Genomic DNA, 20,330 nt, shown 5'->3' with positions numbered 1-20,330 from the left:
CCCAATTTAATGAAAAGATACATGAAAAGAAAAAATACATTTAATCTAAAAAGAAATGAAATATTTTTTAAACCAAAACACAGAATTCTGCTAAAAGAACGATGTGTATCAGTATATGGAGTTAATAAATGGAATAAATTGAGCGTAGAAATTAAAAATGCTACAACAATATCAAGTTTTAAAAACTACATTAAAAACAGTATTATCAATGACTATAAAACTATCTAAAACAATTACTCATCCCAGAGGTATGATTTTCATTTCACACTGTTGTTGTTGTAATTATAAGATTTTGTTTTTTTCTTTCCCAATCTTCTCTTATTGTATACTAAATCGGCCGAATGCTTGTGTATCTGTATCTTTCTTTTTTATTGATTGATTTATTGATTGTTAAAAGGGGCGGACAAAATAAGTTTTTCTTCTTTCTGTCCCCTTTTCATTTTTTTTCCCTTTTCCATCATGTTTTAGTTTAAAACTCAAGTTTAATTTGTATGTTTTTACTATTAAAGAATAAAAGTGAAAATAAAAAAATAAAATAAAATAAAAAATACTCAAACAAACACACAAACATCGGGAATTTCATTTGCTCCAATCAGATGGTCCAAAACTGCATGGAATTTTTTTGCTTAAATATTACTTGTGACTTAACTCCCCAATCCAAAGCTGTTCAAGAAAGAAGCAAAAAGTTTGATTGTGCTCTTTATCAGAACTCCAAAAGTATTTAAAGCTATGTCTGAAATGAATCACTTTGCATGTTAACAGAAGTATCGTTTCAAATTGTCCTATGTGTTTTTCTGTACATTATTAAAGAGTCAATTGAAAACTAGAAACTGGGTTTGATTTGCTTAGATTGTAAGATTTCCTTTTTGCACAAGTAGGTGTGAAAAATTAATGGTGTGACTGATAATTTATACAGAAGTTCAGATACCATATTTGGTGCTGCAGACTTGAACGGAGATGATAGAAACTGGACTACATTTGGTGACGGAAGGATGATAAAAAGGAAAAAGGAAAGACAGGAATGAGGGACTTAGAGGTGAGATGCTGAATGTCAGAGAGAGAGAAAGAGCAAGGTTTATAGATTGGGAGCAGTAGTCACAGTGGACTGCCAATAACTGATGCTAGTGCATGAATTCACAGTTGGAAGAGGCTTGGTGCGAAATGTTGAAGTGGTGCAATTCTTGCTCATCTTGCCACAAGTTTTTTCTTTCACAGCAAAATGCAGATAAGGTGGAGCAAATGAGTATTTAGTCAATCGCCAATTGTGCAAGTTCTCCCACTTAAAAAATCAAAGAAGCCTGTAATTTTCATCATAGGTATACCTCCACTATGAGAGACAAAATGAGGAAAAAAAGGCCCATTCCTCCATGCTGATCTCCTCCAGAGCAGTGAAGTTTTGGGGTTGTCTCTGGGCAAAACAGACTTTCAACTCCCTCCAAAGATTTTCTTTGGGGTTGTGATCTGAAGATCTGAAGGACCTTGAAATGCTTCTAATGAAGCCGCTCCTTCGTTACCCAAACAGTGTGTTTGGGATGGTTGTCATGCTGAAAGACCAAACCACTTGATAGAAGGTTTTCACTGAAAATCTGAAATTGCATGGCTCCATTCCTTCTTTCCTTAACATGGATCAGTTGTCCTGGTCCCTTTGCTGAAAATCAGACCCAAAACATGATGTTTCCACCCCCAAGCTTACAGTCGGTGTGGCGTTCTTTGCATCCAACTCTTTGGAAGCATTCTTTCTCCTCCAAAAATGATAAGTAGAGTTCTTACTGAAAAGTTCAACTGTGGTTTCATCTGACCATAGGAAATTCTCCCAATCCTGTTCTGGATAATCCAAATGCTTTCTAGCAAACTTTAGATGGGCCTAGAAATGTACTGGCTTTAGCAGGGGGACATGTCATGCACTGCAGGGTTTGTGTTGACGGCGTAGTGTGTTACCGAAGGTAACCTTTTTTTGCTTTGGTCCCAGCACTCTGCAGGTCATTTACTAGACATGTATTGTCTATACAATGTATTGTCTATAGATGTATTGTCTATACAATTGTCTTTGACTATACAAGATCTCACCCCATGAGGTGAGATCTTGCAGGGAGCTCAAGATTGAGGGAGATTATCCGTGGTCTTGTATGTCTTCCAATTCCTAATAATTGCTCCAACAGTTGATTTCTTCCGACCAAGGTGTCTATTTTATGAATGATATCATGGAAATGAATACAGTACACGATTTTCCCAGATACTTCAATGTTTTGAAAAGGTTATGTACTTCCAGAGTCAAATTTGTCATCCCCAGCAGCGGTGAGTCCAGATGAGAGTTCAAGACAAAAACCAAAATCCAACAAATGATTTGGACTCAAAATTATTTGGTAAAAAGGCTGCGATCATTACTTGCCTTAAAGAAGACATCTGTTGCTTAAAAGGTGAGCTGGAAATGGACACTTTGCTCTGCAAGTTCATTGATATCTCCTTCGCCCTGTCTAAGTGTCTGACCTCATTTAGCGCCACTCTCCATGACACAGCTCCATGGAACCCTTCCACCTGCCTGTGGCCTTTTTCATTCTCAACTACCAAACAAATATCACGGGATGATGAGGTGGTTTTCCAAATACCCAGAAGGAGTTTTGATGAGACTCAATAGCCTCTTCTGCTGAGTCTCTCAAACCACTTTGCAAGTCTGGCTGTGGATTCTCCCGCTCCTTCAGCAGCGACAAAAGCGGCACAGACTCCTCCGGACTTGGGCTCAATCGCCAAATTCCCGGTGGAACATGAAAGGATCGTGACAGGCAGCAACTTGGCTTCATCCGGTCTTGACAAGCATCGCCAGCTGGAGGAGCTGCCCGCATACTCCTGGGCTACATCTTCCTCCCGCCGTTGGATACTGAAGGAGGCTGTCTGCTTCCACTCAAATGGTGCTCGCGACACGCCACCATTGCAGACGGCACAGAGGCTCCAAGGTGAGGCTGGTGTGGTCACACAGGTACGCCCCACTGCAGCCTCACCTGTCGGCGCTTCACCTGTGCCCATGTCCTCCCCTGTTTGCCCTGATGATGGCAATAATCGAAGAATTCCATCATAAGGAAGGTTTGCTTCTGATACACAGTGACTCACTGTTTTCCCGGAGTCACGGATCTGGATACCATCCACACTGCTTCCCCTCCGAGGCCTGTTGCCCCCTCAGCCTATCCCCTTAAGACCATTATCACAGTCAGGTTTTCTATGAGGAGATGAAAACCTTATATAAACTATTAAAAATTTGCCTTCCATCTTGAAGAACCAAAACCATTTTTAAAGACAAGTTGTCTAAAATAATTTATGGAGCTGGAGCAATATAGTTCAGAACGTAGGTCTATTTTGAGCCAACATGACTGTTCTAATTATATCTTAACTGTCAGACATGCATACGGAGAAGCAACTTTAAAAAAGTTTGGAACACATGAAGCAGCTGGAAACTATCTGCGTAAATTATTCAAGAAATTGTGATAGAAGTTTCTCCTGTGAAAATCTTGGGAGTGTTTCTAATGAGTTCAGTAGGACACTCGCCTTAAAAAAGCAGAAAACATTAGAAGGAGAACAAACTTGGCACTGAAAAGTAATATTACTCTGGAAAAAGACTTGTTGAATCCAGACCTAAGCATTTACTTATATCTAGAAGTGGGAACAAGTCATAATTTTGCAAGTGACAAGAAAATCTCAAGTCTTTGTCCTCAAGTCTGAGTCAAATCTCAAGTCAAAAGCAGGCAAGTCTTAAGTCGAGTTCTACGTCAAGACCAAGAAGTCTCAAGTTGAGTCCAAGTTCTACCGTTGAATGTTTCAAGGCCTTTCAACGAATGAGTAACTTTATCAATTCAAATCAAATCAAGTTTATTTATAAAGCGCTTTAACACAGCCAGACTGCTACAAAGAGCTGTACATTAAAACACCAAGAACACTAATAGATAAACATAAAACAGCTAAAAGCCAAAACAGTTTTGGCAAAGCTTGGCTGTAAAAATGGGTTTTAAGCTTAGTTTTAAAAATGTACAGAGACGATGCATCACGAATGTTAAAAGGCAGAGTGTTCCAGAGCTTTGGTGCACAGATGGAAAAGGCTCGACCTCCTCTACACTTCCTCTTAGCCCTCGGTACCTCCAGGAGAAGCTGATCAGTAGACCTGAGGCACCTGGGAGGAGTGTAGGGAGAGAGAAGCTCTGAGAGGTAAGACGGGGCGTGACCATTCAAGGATTAAAAAAAAATCTTAAAAGAATCTTAAACTGAACCCTAAAACAAACAGGCAGCAAATGTTAACCTGCTGTCAAAAATACATCATGAGGTCACAGGCATATACTGTAGAACATCTGCACCTTTGTGCAAAAATGGACACCTATATATGATGGATTACACTTGCTTCATTTTTTTTAACCAACAGTCTAAAAAAACAATTTGTAACAATGAGATAATCCATTTGGTCAACCAATGGAAAATGTCACTTCACACCTGACTCCCTCCAAACTCCCACACCTCCACTGCATGGTCCTTAAATCTCGCTGCATCTCTGCTGTGAGCTTCAAACCTTCAGCAACGACCCATCAGGCAAAAGGGACTTCATGCAGGTTTGTGTTCACTTATTTTCCCAAATGCAAGTCTCTTGAGTCATTTTAAAAACATGTTATATGGTACTTTACAGTAAAAAAGTCAATATTAGCAAAAAAGAAATTTGTTAGTTTTGAAAGTTTAAAGATTAAAGGTCTATATGATTAAATTCAATTAATTTAATTTGATTGAATCAGTCGTACTTCAATTGTATTATGAGTTTAAATCTGAGATTAAAAAAGAAGAATTCCTGCCAAATTCCTCAAAGGAAAATTTAATTGTTATAGTTTATTTATTTTATTTGTGCTTTTTTTTCAATCTTATTGACAATGAATAAAGTTCTAGCGTTTAGTTAGGAAACTGAACCAAGAAGAAAAAGTAAAATTGAATCTTCTATTGCTCAAAAAAATGTACACATGATATTTTACTCCATTCTTAAAAAAGCTTGTTTCAAAACTCAGTTATTGATAAATACAGAAGTAAACATTTGTTGGAAAATGTATTGGAAATATATATATATACTAATAAACATGCCTAACATGACTCAAGTTGGAATAAAGTTTTATCAGTTTACGTATAGCTGGATGTACACGGTTATAGAAGAAACAATACTCAACAGGAGTTTAACGGATCACAAAACTCACGGTTCTTTGGTATCGTGGTTTTAGGGTCACGGTTCAGATCATTTTTCAGATCAGTACAAAGTGAAAACAAAAACAACAGGAAAAAAAAGATAAAAGCCAAACATTATTTATTTGAAAAGCTCTAAAACATATATTTGCGTGTGGCCCGAACTGTGGCTCAGGGACCGTGGCCCGAACACGGAGCTTTTATTTACATTCAAAACCGGATTTGAATGGAAGTCAATCTCATGAAGTACCCGTTTCATGAGGTAAATTGCACACGGCGCCACTCGCCCTTACTGGTGGGTGTGTGTAATTGCAGTTACAAATGACTGAAAGATCGAGTCTTGGAAACACTTGTTCATGTGTTTGATTAAACGCAGGAGCTGGTGGTGCTCGTAAATTAGGTGGTGGCGGCCGCCGGCAAATTCTCTATGCAGGAAAAACCCTGCAAAAGGTAGAATCTAAGTCAGGTTGTGGTTTTGAACCAGTCTATTAAAATATTTGTATAGTTTTGTATAGCACCAAGGCACTTCAGGTGCAGGTTTAGATTGTAAAATCACTTTGAGTAAAAGAAAATATTTACAACAGGAAGTCAGCCCCAGACTGATACTTTTATAAAGTTCTTCAACTCTGTAGTCAGAACCGTTTTGTAAAACAAAGAAAATGTCTGTCTCCTATTCAATTTACATTTTATGATTTTGAAGCTATAAAAGGAGGTGTTTTATTTTGTTGATCTTTCCAGAACTTTCCAGAACTAAACTACATTTTTATATACATTTTACAGGCGAACAGCATCATGCTCCCTGTGAAATGTTCCCTCTTCCTTCTGCTGTTCTTTCCCAAGTGCACATTTGAGCTGTGCACAGACGGGACACCCAAAGAGTGCCAGGATGCAGAATTTGCTCCAGGTTCCAATTTAGCTGGAGAAGGCTTCGACATCACCAGTATGGAGGGTAAGGGGGCTTTTGTGATCAACATGAATCAATGGAAACGCAATGATCAAGCTTGCACACTGTGTAGCAACCCTTATATGGACAACAGAAAGCAAAAGTTGCCTCTTTCTGTGGTGGATTGGAGGGCAAAGCGTTCTTGCAGCAGCAAAGTGTCCAGTAAAGTTTACAAATCTAGCGAGTCTCTGATGGAGTCCACGACCTCTTCTATTGAAAACAACTGGAAGATGGGTCTCAATTTTGGTTCAGCCTCAAATCTGATGTTGGCTGGAACCCATTCTAAACTCGCTGGATATTCCATGGACAAAACAAAATCAGACAAATTCAGATTTACAACCCAAAGTGTGTCTTGTGAGTACTACAGGTAAGATAACTACAAAAGTTTTCAATCAAACTATTTTGTGGAATACTTTTACACCTTAAACAATGTTCTCTTCCCTGCTAATCTCTGATTACAGTTACAGAGTATCCAACACTCCAACTTTGCAAAAAGAATTTCTCGATTCAGTGAACCAGCTTCCTAAAGTCTACAGCCCACAAAGCAAGAATAGCTATTACCATCTGATTGACACCTTCGGCACCCATTACATCACCAAGGTGAAACACAATAGACAAACACTGTATTTGGCTTGGATGGCATGAATCCAAATAAAACAGCCTCCTAATGTTCCTTGACAGGTGAAAATGGGCGGGATGGTGAATGCAGTCACCAGCATCCGTGAGTGTGAGGCCCACCTGGAAGGAATTGAAGTGAGCGAGGTGGAGATGTGCCTCAGAGTGGAAGCATCTGCAACTATAAGAATAAAAACAGAGTCATCTGAGCATAAGCACTGCCAAACAAAAAAGGACAAGTCAGGAAGAAAAATTAAATTCTCCAACCACTTTACGGACAGGTATGAATTTACAGTGGTGGAAATAAGTATTTGATCTATTGCTGATTTTTGTAGTCTGCCCACAAAGGACTTGACAAGCTGCCATCCTAATGATAGGTTCAACAGTTACAGATAGTAAATAAAAAAATCAACTAGAAATAATTTATATACAATAATGGTTCAGTATTTGAACCTTCTTGCTGGAAAGACTTAGTACTTTGTGCCAAACCCCTATTAGCAAACAAAGAGATCAGATGTTTGTTGCAGTTGATGAGCAGGTTTCTGCACATATCAGAAGGAATTTGGTCCACCCCTCTTTGCAAATTATTTCTAAATCATTACGATTTGATGGTTGATGCTTGGTAACTCTGAGCTTCAGCTTTCTCTATAGGTTTTCTATAGGATTGAAATCCAGAGACTGCTGGGCCACTCCATGACCTTGATCTGCTTCTTCTTCAGCCATTTCTTAGTTGCTTTTGCTCTCTGTTTTCGGTCACTATCCTGTTGCAAGACCCATCCACCACCCATTTTAAGTCTCCTGGTGGAAGGAGGGAGGTTGTCTCTCAGGATTTGACAGTACATGGCTCTGCACATCCTTCAATCCACACAGCAGAGTAGCCCTGTGCAGAAAACACCTCCAAAACAGAATGATTCCACCTCCATGCTTGATGGTGGGGATGTTGATCTTGGGGCCATAGGCAACATTTCTCTTCCTCCAAATACGACTGGTTGAGAAGAGCTCCATGTTGGTCTCATCTGACCACTGCATCTTCTCCAAATCATTCTCTATATCATGAAGGTGTTAATCTGCAAACTTCAGGTGAGCCTTCACATGTGCCATCTTATACAGGGAGGACTTTGCGAGCACTGCAAGGTGTTAAACTATTGTGGCATGAAGTCTTACCAATGGTTTTCTTGGTGACTGTGGCTCCAGCTGTTTTGAGATGATCAACTATTCCTTTCCATGCTGTTTTAGGCTGATTTCTCACTGTGCTTACAATCATGGAAATCCCACCAGGTCAGATCTGGTTTGTAGCCCCAGACCTAAAGGTGGTTTGATGGTCATGTTCTTGTATTTTGGAACAACTGCACCAACAGTTGTTGCCTAAACCCTCAGCTTCTTGTTGAAGGCTTTGTAGACCATCCCAGTCTTGTGCAGGTCTACAATCCATCCATCTTCCTGTCCGCTTCTTCCCTTTTGGGGTCGCGGGGGTGCCGGAGCCTATCCCGGGTACTGATGGGTGAAGGCGGGGTGCACCCTGGACAGGTCGCCAGTCTGTCACAGGGCCTCAATCACACACACAACCACTCTCACATTCACACCTAGGGGTAATTTAGAGTCACCAATTGACCTATGAAGCATGTTTTTGGACGGTGGGAGGAAGCCGGAGTCCCCGGTGAAAACCCACGCATGCACGGGGAGAACATGCAAACTCCACACAGAAAGGTCCCAGCCGGGAGTCGAACCGCTGTGAGGCAAGAGCGCTAACCACTGCGCCACCGTGCAGTCCCATAGGTCTAAAATCGTATCCCTTAATTCCACCGAAAGCTCCTTAGTCATTCCCATGATGGGTAAATTACAGTCTTAATCATATATAGACAAATGAACTTATATCCATACCGAATATGACACATGGGAACCATTAAATATTAAGTTTGTCAAAAGGATCTCAATTAATTACAATATTGTTAATTGTAATTTCGGTTCCTTTCGTCTATGTTTGCTAGCTATGCCAAAGTACAGTACTGGATCTCATTGTGTTAACATTGCTAATTCTGGTGTATATATAACACAATAATGCTTTTTTAACAGGTTTACAGAAGTAAAGGGTGGTCAGAAAACAGAACCAGACCTCATCTTCTCTGCCAACTCAGATCCATCAGCCTACATGGAATGGCTGAATTCTGTGCCGCGGATTCCCAACATCATTTCTTACTCCCTGGATTCTCTTCATGAGTTAATCCCTAAGAATGACCCTGTCAGGGAAAACCTGCGCTCTGCCATCAGCCATTACATCCTGGAGAAAGCCCTGTTGAAGAGCTGCACTGATCCTTGTCAGGCAGGGAGGAAGAGCAGTTCAAGAGAACCCTGCGTCTGCCAGTGCCACAATAACCCTGCTGTGACCCGGGACTGTTGTGCAACTCAGAGGGGCAATGCCCGCGTTATCATTACAGCTTTGCGGGCTTCCAACCTATGGGGAGATACCACTACCTCCACAGATGCCTATGTGAAAGTGTTTATTGGTAAACTGGTTGGTCGTACTTGTGTCATCTCCAACAATAACAACCCAGAGTGGAAGACGGGTCTTGATCTGGGAAACCAGGTTCTATCAGAAGGACACAAACTGAAGTTTGAAGTTTGGGATGAGGATAACACATGGGATGATGACCTCCTTGGGAAATGTGAGCGAGATCTGACAGCAGGCACCATGAGTGGTATGTGTGCCCTTGACAATGGTGAACTATTCTTTAACTGGAAAGTAGAATGTGCTCCAAATCTGAGTGGTAGTTACTGCCAGAATTACCAAAGCAGTCCAATGAATGAAAACCTGAAGGAGCTGTACAGGTCCAGGCACTCCCGTCCTATTCCCAAATACTTCCTCCAACAGATGGGTGTGTTTGTGAACAAATCCACTTCAAGGAAAAGCCAGAATCTCGTGAAAATCTATGATGTCAACAACAAGCATTCTAACTTTAGCAAAGAGAATTTCCTTTAAACCAGATCAGTATCATCTACTGACTGTTTAACATCAGGAAACATTCGTGGAAGGTTTGACGATCAAGTATTATGCTTCTTTTCTGCAGCTTTTACACGTGTATTTTTTGCATTAGCATTTATGATTTGATTGAAAATGAAAGAGATGTGAATCACTTAAATATTTCATTTTTAAATTTCTGCTCTGTCTTGCTCTTTCTTTAACCTTCACTGCTTTTCAGCAAATGCTCCCAGAGGGGTTCACACCTGGAAGTATTTTGACAGTTTTGTCGCTGATGGTTTTTACTCCCATCGGTTTTTACTGTTACAAACTGAAATCAATAAAGATTGTGACTACCTTTTTCTGGGAAATGCGTGTCTGTTGTTTATGATTCTTCTCCTACTATAAAGCTTTTATGATGTTGATGATCTGCAGACCACTAACCTGTCAAGCTGTTTAATCCACATAAACAGAACTTAAAGAAAACCATCCTATTTAACTCCTACTACAACCCCTCACTGCCTCCTTGCATCAATCAAACAAGAAGCACTAAAGGTCATGTTTTTTTTTTTTATTACAATTTGTTTGTAAATATGTTAATAGTTAAGTTATATATATATATAAATTCCCACTTCTGTGGACCGCATCTCTAAATGTTCGCTGCAAGAAGTGGTTTAATCATGTTGTACTCATAAAAACTTTGGTGCGACCTTTCTGCAAGTCTTTTTTATTTTGTGTTTCATTGTATTTACTGCCAAAAGTTTAACTGGACATGAATAAAATGAAATAACAGACAGCGAAGAGTTTTTAGGGCAGCAAAAAAACAAAAAAGAATTCCTTTTTTTCTTTTAATTATTGTAATGCTGCAGAATACAGAAGTGATAACCTCCCAACACTCAATTTAAACTTTTCTATCTGAACACAGAAATGTTTGGCTCTTTTAAAAACATGAATGTGCTAAGAAGTTTAAAGAAACATGTTTACACTCAGAAGAGACAGATGCAGATTCAGACACAGTTTAAGTTCAAGAGGTGCTCTTATTTTATTTTATTTGATCAAATTAAGTCCATGTTAGTTTGATCCAACAATCCAATGAATCAAATTTCAATGACAGGGTCAATGTAGGCAATCTGTCAATCAAAGCACTAGTTCCTGTTGTGTGGTATTATTACATTCCAGTATAAAGCGTATAGGTTGTCAACAAAAAACACTTTGCAGTTCGCAGAACATGCGGATAAAATAACTACCGACAGATCCAATAACAACCAACGTCATCCGACACTTGAAGTTCCACAAAGACTGGTAAGTCCTGAATAAAAGGGGACATTAGAAGTAACTGTTAGATGGAGTTAAAAAAATAAATGCTCTGAAAACGTTACATGTTTGCAATAAATAACTTTCTTATAGGACACATGAGAAATAGAAAAAAACGGGAGAAAATACATTTTTGATTAAATATCATTGCTGATAAGGTGTTCCAACCAATTCCTCCAAATCTGTTACAACAAATCTTTCAGATGAAGGCTGACCCTTGCTCTACCTTTTCCACCAAAGAATCTCTCTATTCCAGAGTTTTCCCACATCTTCTCCATCGTTATGAGAGCCAACTCCCTCCTTCTACGGTGGCGTTCTTTTTTCTACCTTGTTGTGGGTATGGCTCCTGAAAGGTGTTTGGTAGAGGTGCACTGCCTGTTTGAGGCTTTGAGGCAGAGCTGTGAGCCCTCCACCCTGACTACATTCAGTGACAGAACAGTATATTTTAGGATGAAAACAGGATTTTCACACTGGACATGGTAGGTGCATCAAAATCTTGTCTGCCGCCTCTCTTTTAGCCTTGACGGCCCTGCCCTAGAGCAACCACCAAAGTTCTTCTGGAATTCATCAGTTGCCACATCATGGAAAACATAGATAATGTTGAGAGAGTGACTGGAGTTAATATGTTTTGGAGAGCTCTACAGAGCCCCCTGCAAACACATCGCTGTATTTGTTTTCACCAAATCTTTCAGTCTCTTTGGGTGCTTCACTTGTGCACCAAGAGGTGCACCTCAGGACCGTTTTAAATGTCACTTCTGTCTGTCTGTGGTCCAGTTTAAGCATTAACCCAATAGAGGGAAAATAAAAATAAAACTGGGGGATTTTTCTATTACTGTCTTGATGAAAATAAGAAAACATCACAAGCCCATGAAGCTAGAACAATCTTGCCCCCTACAACAGCACACGCGGGTGCTCTCCGGGCTGCTGGGCAGCTAACCGCCAGCGGGCAGGCAGAGGGCTCTGCTGCCCAGAGACCCACAGCCTGGGCAGTAGACATAGCTAGCTCTGCCGGGCGCCTGCGCGGTGGCGGTTGATATCAGCTCTGCTGTAGCCTTGGCAACGGAGCTCACTCGCTAAACTGTCCACCGGGTATCTGGCTAGTGTAGCCGTTAATCCAGCTCAATAGGCGTTGTGACAGGCTAGCGACCTGTCCAGGGGGGATCTCGCCTTCACCTAACAGTAACTGCATCAGTCTGCGGCAACCCCCCGACCCCCCTGGGTTAAGAAAATGGATGGTAGTTCAGAATCTCCTTTTCTACCCTTTGATATAGTCACCGAAAACGACACATGCCTAAAGCTGAGTCCCTGATTGGCTGACGCACCACGTCAACCTGACACCCAAATCGCGCTGCGGCACGTCAGATTGGATCTTTTTACTGACTTAATATTGAAACTCGATGCCTCTGCCACTAATGCCGCATCCGGTGTGAATGCACCAATAGGTAAACTTTTTAATGAAGTTGACTTTAAAATTACTTGTGGCTCATCTTGCCATTCAAAAGATGTTCAAGAAAGAAACAAAAAGTTTGATTCTGCTCATTTTCAGAAAGACCGATACCTTACAATGTCTAGTCTTTTAAAAAAACAGCTGAAGACGCTCCTTTAATTGCTCTGTACCTGATTTTATTTACTCTTTTAATGCAATTCTCTAACCTTCACTGTTGTACTCTGTAAAGCACTTTGCGCTTTTATATTTAAAAGATGCTATCCAAAAAAAGTTGACATTCTTACTTACTTCTCTCACGTCTAAAATGAATCATGCCAAGGATGGCACAAGGGTTACAACATCCAGGAGTGCCATCATCTGGTAGGAAAATGTGAAGTGCTATAAAGCAGGAAACCCTAAACTTCATAGGCTATGCTTTAATCAGGCACAGCTGTGACAAATGCAAGTATTTAAATAATATATCACTGTCTGCAAACCCACAGTTGGAAAACATTGTAAGTGGTTGGTGACTTGTGACAACCAACCCCAAGAGCTTTGAGAGGACCATCCCTGACTGACTTCATGACAAACATGGTGAGCTAGCTGCAACGTGGCTTTAGCTTTATTGCACTAAACACAAAACAACACAAACGGGAAAATTGACTTTAAACCATAAAGATTAAAGACCCACTCCAATCATCTTTTGATCTAAAGTACAAGTTTTCCCAGTTATCTTTTGATTATGATTCTGCTGTTGTTCTTCTTTTTAGGAAAGATTAAAGGAAAAACTGTCATTTTTTTTAGGACATAGCTTCTGCAGAACGTATATCAGAAATTTGCCTTAGATTTTTCCAGAACCGTTGGCAGGGAGTAAGCCTGCACTCATTTCCCAGAATCCCTTTACTTACACACTATCCCAGTAAGTTATAACCCCTCAAAACCCCAAGTTAACTTTAGCAGTGCAACAAAAATGTTGAATCAGGCAGTGGCGGGCCGTGCATTTCACACCTAAGCCTTCAGTAGTGCTCCGGCCATGTCCACACGTAGCGGGTATTTCTACAAACGCATATCTGCTGACCTCCGTTTTAGAAAAAAGTGTTGCGTCCACATGTGATCGTTTTAAAAATAATTCCATCCACACGTCCCCGCATACTTACGCTCTTAGACGCGGTTATGAGCTTGTCAGAACAGTAGTTGACAGTGGAAAATTGGAATTTCGATAATAAATCCTTCTAATGGAAACACCACAATTTCGAAAAAACTCGCATTTTTCGAAAAAAAGTTTATGCGCTTACAGTAGGTGGTATTTGGGGCGTATCGAAACAGACATTTTTCGCAAAACTGCTTTGGAAACACTTTTTTCGAAATAGATGCGCCTCTTTGTGTGTCTGTGAACAGCTTCATCTGCAGCTGCACTTCTGCAGCTTGGAGCCTGAAGATGCTGAAATCTCGTTTGAGGAAAAGCGCGAGAGCAGGGACAGAAACTTAAATGCATCTGGTCGTGTTTTTAAACAGAAAAAGGTCCAGCAGCTTACTTGCTGGAATGGTTATTTAAAAAAAAACCGCTGAACAGGTTTCTCACGCTCACCTGATACTGTCAATAGACTCTGTGCGGCACGCGCTCTCCAGACAGAGCTGTGACGTCACCGCAATGCTCCTTTTTTAGTGAATCAAATAAAAAAAATATTTGTTCTCATTCATCGTTGTGTTTTTAATGACTTATCGCGTGAGTTGGTTTGTGCTTTATCGCAAAATGATGATTTAATGGAAACAGTGTCATTTCCAATCATTGTTTTTTTCAAAATTCCTAGAAGTTAGATAAAGCTTTGCGCAAATGTGTAATGGAAACGCAGCTAGTACTGAAGTGTATGCATTAATTGTCGCAAAAAGTGACGTTTAAAAACGCAAATCACCGGTTATTCATGTCCACACGCAGACGCAAAACCGGAGTTTTCCTAAATCTTCACTTTAGCCGGAGTTTTCCAAAACCATCGTTTTCAGTGACTGAAACCTCCGGTTTCGTGTGGACGATAGGCCGAAACGTATAGAAATATATTCGTTTTAGCAGATACCCGGGTACGTGTGGACAAAATCCAACCCTCAATAACTATTTTCTGGCAATAAAACTTCTAGTGCAGGTACAGCTGCCACACACACACCAAAAGCATAAAAAATAACCTGATAAAATTTCAATATTATGTAGGGATATAGTAAAATTTTACTCACCAAAAATCCAGATTATTTAAACACAAAATCCATCCTTTCTTTCCTCAAGATTTCAATCACTCTGTCGTGCAGAATCCGTGCGTTTCGCAGATGGAAAGTGTTCCGTGGCTGTGATAAGCTGGAAAAGGCTGCATGCGGGAAATGTTCTGGTATTCCTGAAGCCTCTTGTGGTCGAGGAGGGAGACAAACATCAGTTTTTGTGATTTTGAAATCTGGTCTGTGTCTGGAAGATAATATTGTCGGTAGTGCGTGCGAGGATTTTGCGCTGCACCTCTTCGTGCGCTGGGAGCGCCCGCGGTGCGTTCAGGGACCTCGTAGATTTCCTCGTATCGGCTTCACTCCCGCTCAACGGAGTCACGGAACTCCTTTACCCGTGCCAGACAAAACTGTGCTATAACTTTACCCAAAAATTGGACGATGAGACCAGCAATGTGATCGGCTCGCTTTCCACTGGTAACATCTTCAAACCCGACACGCCGGTCCTCTGCACCTGTGTCCGTCACATAACGCAGAACCAGAGCGAGCTTCGCTGCGTTACTTGCGTCTGTCGTCTCATCCACCATAACAGACACAAACAGGGCTTTAATAACTCCCCTTCTGATCTCCTCCGATCGCACTGATCAGGTTGTTTTGTCCACCAAACACGTCATTAGTGGACAGGTGGAAGTCTAAATCTGTGTCACTCTCCGTGATGACTTTCCTCTGTTTGTGGATCCAGCGCTTTCACCGCGCCCCCGAAATGAAGGTACCGCTAGTAGTTAGGACTGAAAGTGGCGTTCAAATCCTTCTCCCGGTCGTGACGGGCTTGCTAGCTTCAGAGTTGCCCGACTTTGCTTAACAATGTCTAGCTTTTCTTGAAAAGTCTGTCTGGAAAATGGCTTTGGCAGTAAAGCTATTAAATCCACTCGATACATTTGCTGGTGCAGCTCGCTGAGTCGCTACAGATGCAGTTTGCTAGCTCTGCATAGTACACTCTCCGACTACCCAATCAAAGCTCGTGAAAATTATGACGTTTCCGTGCGCCTGCTAGAGGGCCTTGGTGTCGCCTACTCCAAATCTGATTGGTTGAAGCAACAGTTTGGTCGACAATTATTTTATGCTACAGGGCCCGCTGAACTGATTGTGAAGGCCTCCAGGCAGATTTCTTTGACCCTAGCAACAAATGGTGCTGCAATGTGATTGGTTAATGCTTAAATAGGAAAATACACGTCTGGAAGCAGCGCAACCAGGGAGACAGCAATGAAAGGACGAAGACAGAGCATTTGGAATTATAGAATACGTATTCACGGAAATAAATAATAATTAATATCAGTCTGTGATTCAGATATTTTTAGGCCAGCAGAGAAGGCCTTGCAGGCCCTGACGGCCCGCCACTGGAATCAGGTGATGTTAATGGATTTGTTTGCAAATGTATCAGAATGGAGCATAGCAGTAGCTTGAGGCCTGCTGAATGTATTTTCTACAAACGACTACAAGCTCTTTCAAACATAATTTTTCATCTGTTCCTGATTCACCATGATGTGAATAAGGAAAATACTCAAAAATGCAGTTTTGATCGTATTTCTTTTCAAATATATATAGTTGTATCATGTTAAAGAACGTGTTAAAAACACCTAATTCAGTTTTCATTGGTGGGAATCTTTAAAAAATTGTGCCGTCAACTTTAACGTTTTGAGTCTGCTCAACAAATTTGGAAGTGCAAATGAGGAACCTATGAAAGACGAATAGGTTAATATTAAAATTAACCCACAGCGCCACACAGTGAGTCTGAAATGAATTACACATTGTGTCATGATCATTTCATATTACAATTCTCTAATTATGGAGAGTGGATTCAAACAAGAATATATATATATATATATATTCTCAAAATTGTAATTTACTTCCGCTCCATTGTTTGCACCTTCCTCGCTGTTTCTGTCCAATTTTCCTCTTTTATTTATTCATCTTTTAAAGCTCTTTAAATCTATTTTTGACTTCCTACCTTCACTTTGGAAGTGTAGCTTTAAATATCTCGCTTTCTCCTCGCCTTTTCTTTTTTTCACAGCCGCTTTTTTGACCATTTAAAATTAGCAAGCCATTCTGCTAGCTAACTTGCTGTTGACGGAATAGTCCATTGTTGCGGAAAGACGGGGGAGGACGAAGCACTTTAAAACGAGCCCTCTTATGCAATTTCGGGGATACTTTGTTTATTTGTGTATTTTTGATGACAAAGTTAAATAATAGTGAGCGTGGAAATTGTTTTAGAAAGAATTAAAGTGTTTAGTTTAATTGCCTATGTTTCCCTAATGGTGAGTCCCCCCGATGCTGCCGTGCAGGGTGGACACTCCGAAACAGCGCAGTGGAGGAGCGGAACTGGCGGCGTTTACGTCGGTAAAGTAGTTTCAGTACTACTAGTACATTTTTGCTCTTCTTTTAAACCCAAGTTTATATGCATTTTTTCTGTCAATAATAAGGGTAGAACAATACTAAAAAAATAAGATAAAATAAAACAAAACTAAAAATGAAATGATACCAAGCAGCAACACCTGTTTTCGGGGAGCTTCATTCTGATGCTAAGGTTAATCAGAAAAGAAGAAGAAAAAAAAAAAAAAAAGTCAACCATCTTTCCTGTCAAAGCAGGAAACATTGGTGCTTTAGGTTTAATTTATTTAAGGAGACAGTAAGGGAATGATCCAACATTGGTCTCAAAAAGATAAGACAAAAAAATATAGTTGTTCACATCATTGATATTGTAAAAGCTTTCCAGCCAAAGAATAAAAAAAACCAAACAAACAAACAAACAAAAAAAACAGAAGCGTAGTTACCAGAAAAAGGTTGTCACACTCTTTATTGATTTTATTTTAAACAGGAAACCGATGGCAGTAAAAACCATCAGTGACAGAACTGTCAAAATACTTCCAGCTGTGAACCCCTCTGGAATCATTTGCTGAAAAGCGGTGAAAGTTAAAGAAAGAGGAAGATAGGAGCATAATTTTAAAAAATCATTCTAGTGATGCAAATCTTTCCATTTTCAATCAAATTATAAATGCTAACGAAAAAAAAAATTAAAGTTTCATCAAGCTCAATAAATGTGTAAAAGCTGCAGAAAACATGCAGAATACTTGACCATTAATCTTGCCATGTGACAAAAATGATGAATACTGATCCGGTTTAAAGGAAATTCTCTTCGCTAGAGTTGGAATGCTTGTTGACGTCAAAGATCTTTATGAGATTCTGGCTTTTCCTTGAAGTGGATTCGTTGACAAACACACCCATCTGTTGGAGGAAGTATTTGGGAATAGGACGGGAGTGCCTGGACCTGTACAGCCCCTTCAGGTCTTCATTCATTGGACTCCTTTGGTAGTTCTGGCAGTAACGACCACCCAGATTTGGAGCACATTCTACTTTCCAATTAAAGAATAACTCCCCATTATTGAGGTTGCACATACCACTGTTGATGCCTGCTGTCAGATCTCGCTCACATTTTCCAAGCAGGTCATCATTCCATGTGTTATCTTCATCCCAAACTTCAAACTTCAGTTTAGATATGTCAGACAGAACCAGGGTTCCGAGGTCAAGAGGCATCTTCCACACTGGGTTGTCATTGTTGAGGATGACAGGAGCACGACCGACCAGTTTACCAAAAAACACTTTCACATAGGCGTCTGTGGCAGTGGTAGTATCTCCCCATAGGTTAGTAGCTCGTAATGCAGTGATGATAACGCGGGCCTTGCCCCTCTCAGCTGGGCAGCAGTCTGAGGTCACAGCAGGGTTATTGTGGCACTGGCAGACGCAGGGTTCTCTTGAACTACTCTTGATACCTGCCTTACAGGGACCAGTGCAGCTCTTCAACAGGCCTTTCTCCAGGATGTAATGGCTAATAGCATAGCGCAGGTTTTCTCTCATATGGTTACTCTTAGGGATTAACAAATGGAGGGAATCCAAGGAATACGAAATTATGTCGGGATTTTGTGGCACAGAGTTCAGCCATTCCTTGTAGGCTGATGGATTTTTGTTGGCAGAGAAGATTAGGTCTGGTTCTGTTGTCCGACCTCCTCTTACTTCTGTAAACCTGTTAAGAAAGGCATTGTTTAATAAATCGTTTGGGGTTTGGCATAGCAACCAAATATAAACAAAGACAACTTGTCTTGTCTTATTTGAAAACAAAATGTAAAAATACATATATCAAACTCGTTAATGTTGTTTTTTGATATAAATTTATACCTGTCGTTAAAGTGGCTGGAGAATGATATTTTTCTCCCCAACTTGTCCTTTTTTGCTTTGCATTGTTGAGATTCAGTTGAACCCGTATTTAATTTTACAGTTGCGGACGCTTCAACTTTGAGGCACATGTCCACCTCATTCACTTCAATTCCGTCCAGGTGGGCCTCACACTCTCGGATGCTGGTGACTGCCTGAACCTTCCCGCCCATTTTCACCTGAAAAGAAACATTAGTGAGAGTGTTTTATTTGAGTTCAAGCCCCCCAGGTCAAATATAGTTTCTTTCGTAGTTCACCTTGGTGATGTAATGGGTGCCAAAAGTGTCAATCAGATGGTAATAGCTGTCCTTGCTATATTCGTTGTAGACTCTAGGAAGCTGGTTCACTGAATCGACAAATTCTTTTTGCAAAGTTGGGGCTTTGGATACACGGTAACTGTTAGCAGAGATCGACAGGAAGGAGAATATGGTTTAAGATGTGAAAGTATTCCCCAAGATTGTTAGTTAAAATAGTTTTTGGAGCCATCTTACCTGTAGTACTCACAAGACAGACCTTGGGCTGTAAAGCTGAATTTATCTGATTTTGTTTTGTCCATGGAGTATCCAGCAAGTTTGGAATGGGTACCAGCCAGCATGAAAGACCCACTTTTGTCTAACGTCTTCACATCTAGACCCATCTTCCAGTTGTTTTCAACAGAAGAGGTGCTAGACTCGACCAGAGACTCGCTGGATTTGTAAATTTTACTTGACACTTTTGCGCTGCAGGATTGCGTCGCCCTCCAGTCCACCACAGAGAGAGGCAACTTCTGCTTTCTGTTCTCCAAGTAAGGGTTGATACACAGGGTGCAAGTTTGATCCTTTTTTTTCCACTGATTCATGTCGATCACAAAAGCTCCTTTACGCTCCAAACTTGTGATGTCGAAGCCTTCTCCGGCTAAATTTGAACCTGGAATGGGGCTTGCCTCTTTGCATTCTTCGGGTGTCCCCTCTGTGCACAGCTCAAATGTGCACTTGGGAAAGAACAGCAGAAGGAAGAGGGAAAGTTTCACAGGCAACATGATGCTGATCGCCTGTAACATTTAAAACAAGTTTTGGTTTTGTTAAGATCAACAAAATACATTTCTCTTTACAAGTCAAGCAGAAAAAACCTTATAATAAATTATAGACACATATTTTCTTCAAACAAACGTTTATTGTTTAAGCACCTTTTGAATCACATAGCGCCTTCACTCTCCTATATTCTTTTGTAATTTTTTTTGTTCACAAATTGTTTGCGACCACTAAGTAAATTGAAAAGTTCCAATCAAGGTTTGACTCCCAGCCACCCCGAAGAGTTTTCGTTCACTCAATGTAAATCTAAAGATGAAGTCTTGCTGTACAACTATGTGACTTAGATTTGATATAGCTGTCTTTCCTTCTTTTTTTCTGATATATTTCCTTTTGATTTGGTTT

General features: G+C 40.5%; 3 protein-coding genes across 3 annotated transcripts in view; 1 reads left to right on the top strand and 2 right to left on the bottom strand.

Annotated features, from left to right (window-relative positions):
• LOC112146979 (perforin-1) overlaps positions 1-16,773 on the bottom strand; it is a 35,183-nt gene extending 18,410 nt beyond the window's left edge. The window contains exon 1 of the mRNA XM_024273082.2: positions 16,661-16,773. The gene's annotated coding sequence lies outside the window, so the exon portion shown is untranslated. The remainder of the gene's footprint in view (positions 1-16,660) is intronic.
• Positions 5,984-9,731, top strand: LOC112146230 (perforin-1-like). The gene is made up of 4 exons (XM_024271935.2): positions 5,984-6,506; positions 6,601-6,739; positions 6,821-7,035; positions 8,828-9,731. Exons 1-4 carry the CDS (start codon positions 5,989-5,991, stop codon positions 9,729-9,731), a joined length of 1,776 nt encoding a protein of 591 aa, XP_024127703.1. The 5' UTR covers positions 5,984-5,988.
• A 735-nt stretch (positions 16,774-17,508) lies between the features above and the next one.
• On the bottom strand, positions 17,509-20,107 carry LOC112146713 (perforin-1). Its single transcript, XM_024272684.2, has 4 exons — positions 19,410-20,107; positions 19,176-19,314; positions 18,883-19,097; positions 17,509-18,730 (listed from the first exon to the last, which is right to left on the bottom strand). Exons 1-4 carry the CDS (start codon positions 19,955-19,957, stop codon positions 17,830-17,832), a joined length of 1,803 nt encoding a protein of 600 aa, XP_024128452.1. The 5' UTR covers positions 19,958-20,107; the 3' UTR covers positions 17,509-17,829.
• Between the last annotated feature and the right edge of the window lie 223 nt (positions 20,108-20,330).

This window comes from Oryzias melastigma, linkage group LG8, assembly GCF_002922805.2.
Source record: "Oryzias melastigma strain HK-1 linkage group LG8, ASM292280v2, whole genome shotgun sequence".
Classification (NCBI taxonomy): Eukaryota; Metazoa; Chordata; class Actinopteri; order Beloniformes; family Adrianichthyidae; genus Oryzias; species Oryzias melastigma.
Note: the sequence above shows the minus strand (reverse complement) of the source record. Positions and strands in the feature narration are given on the sequence as shown.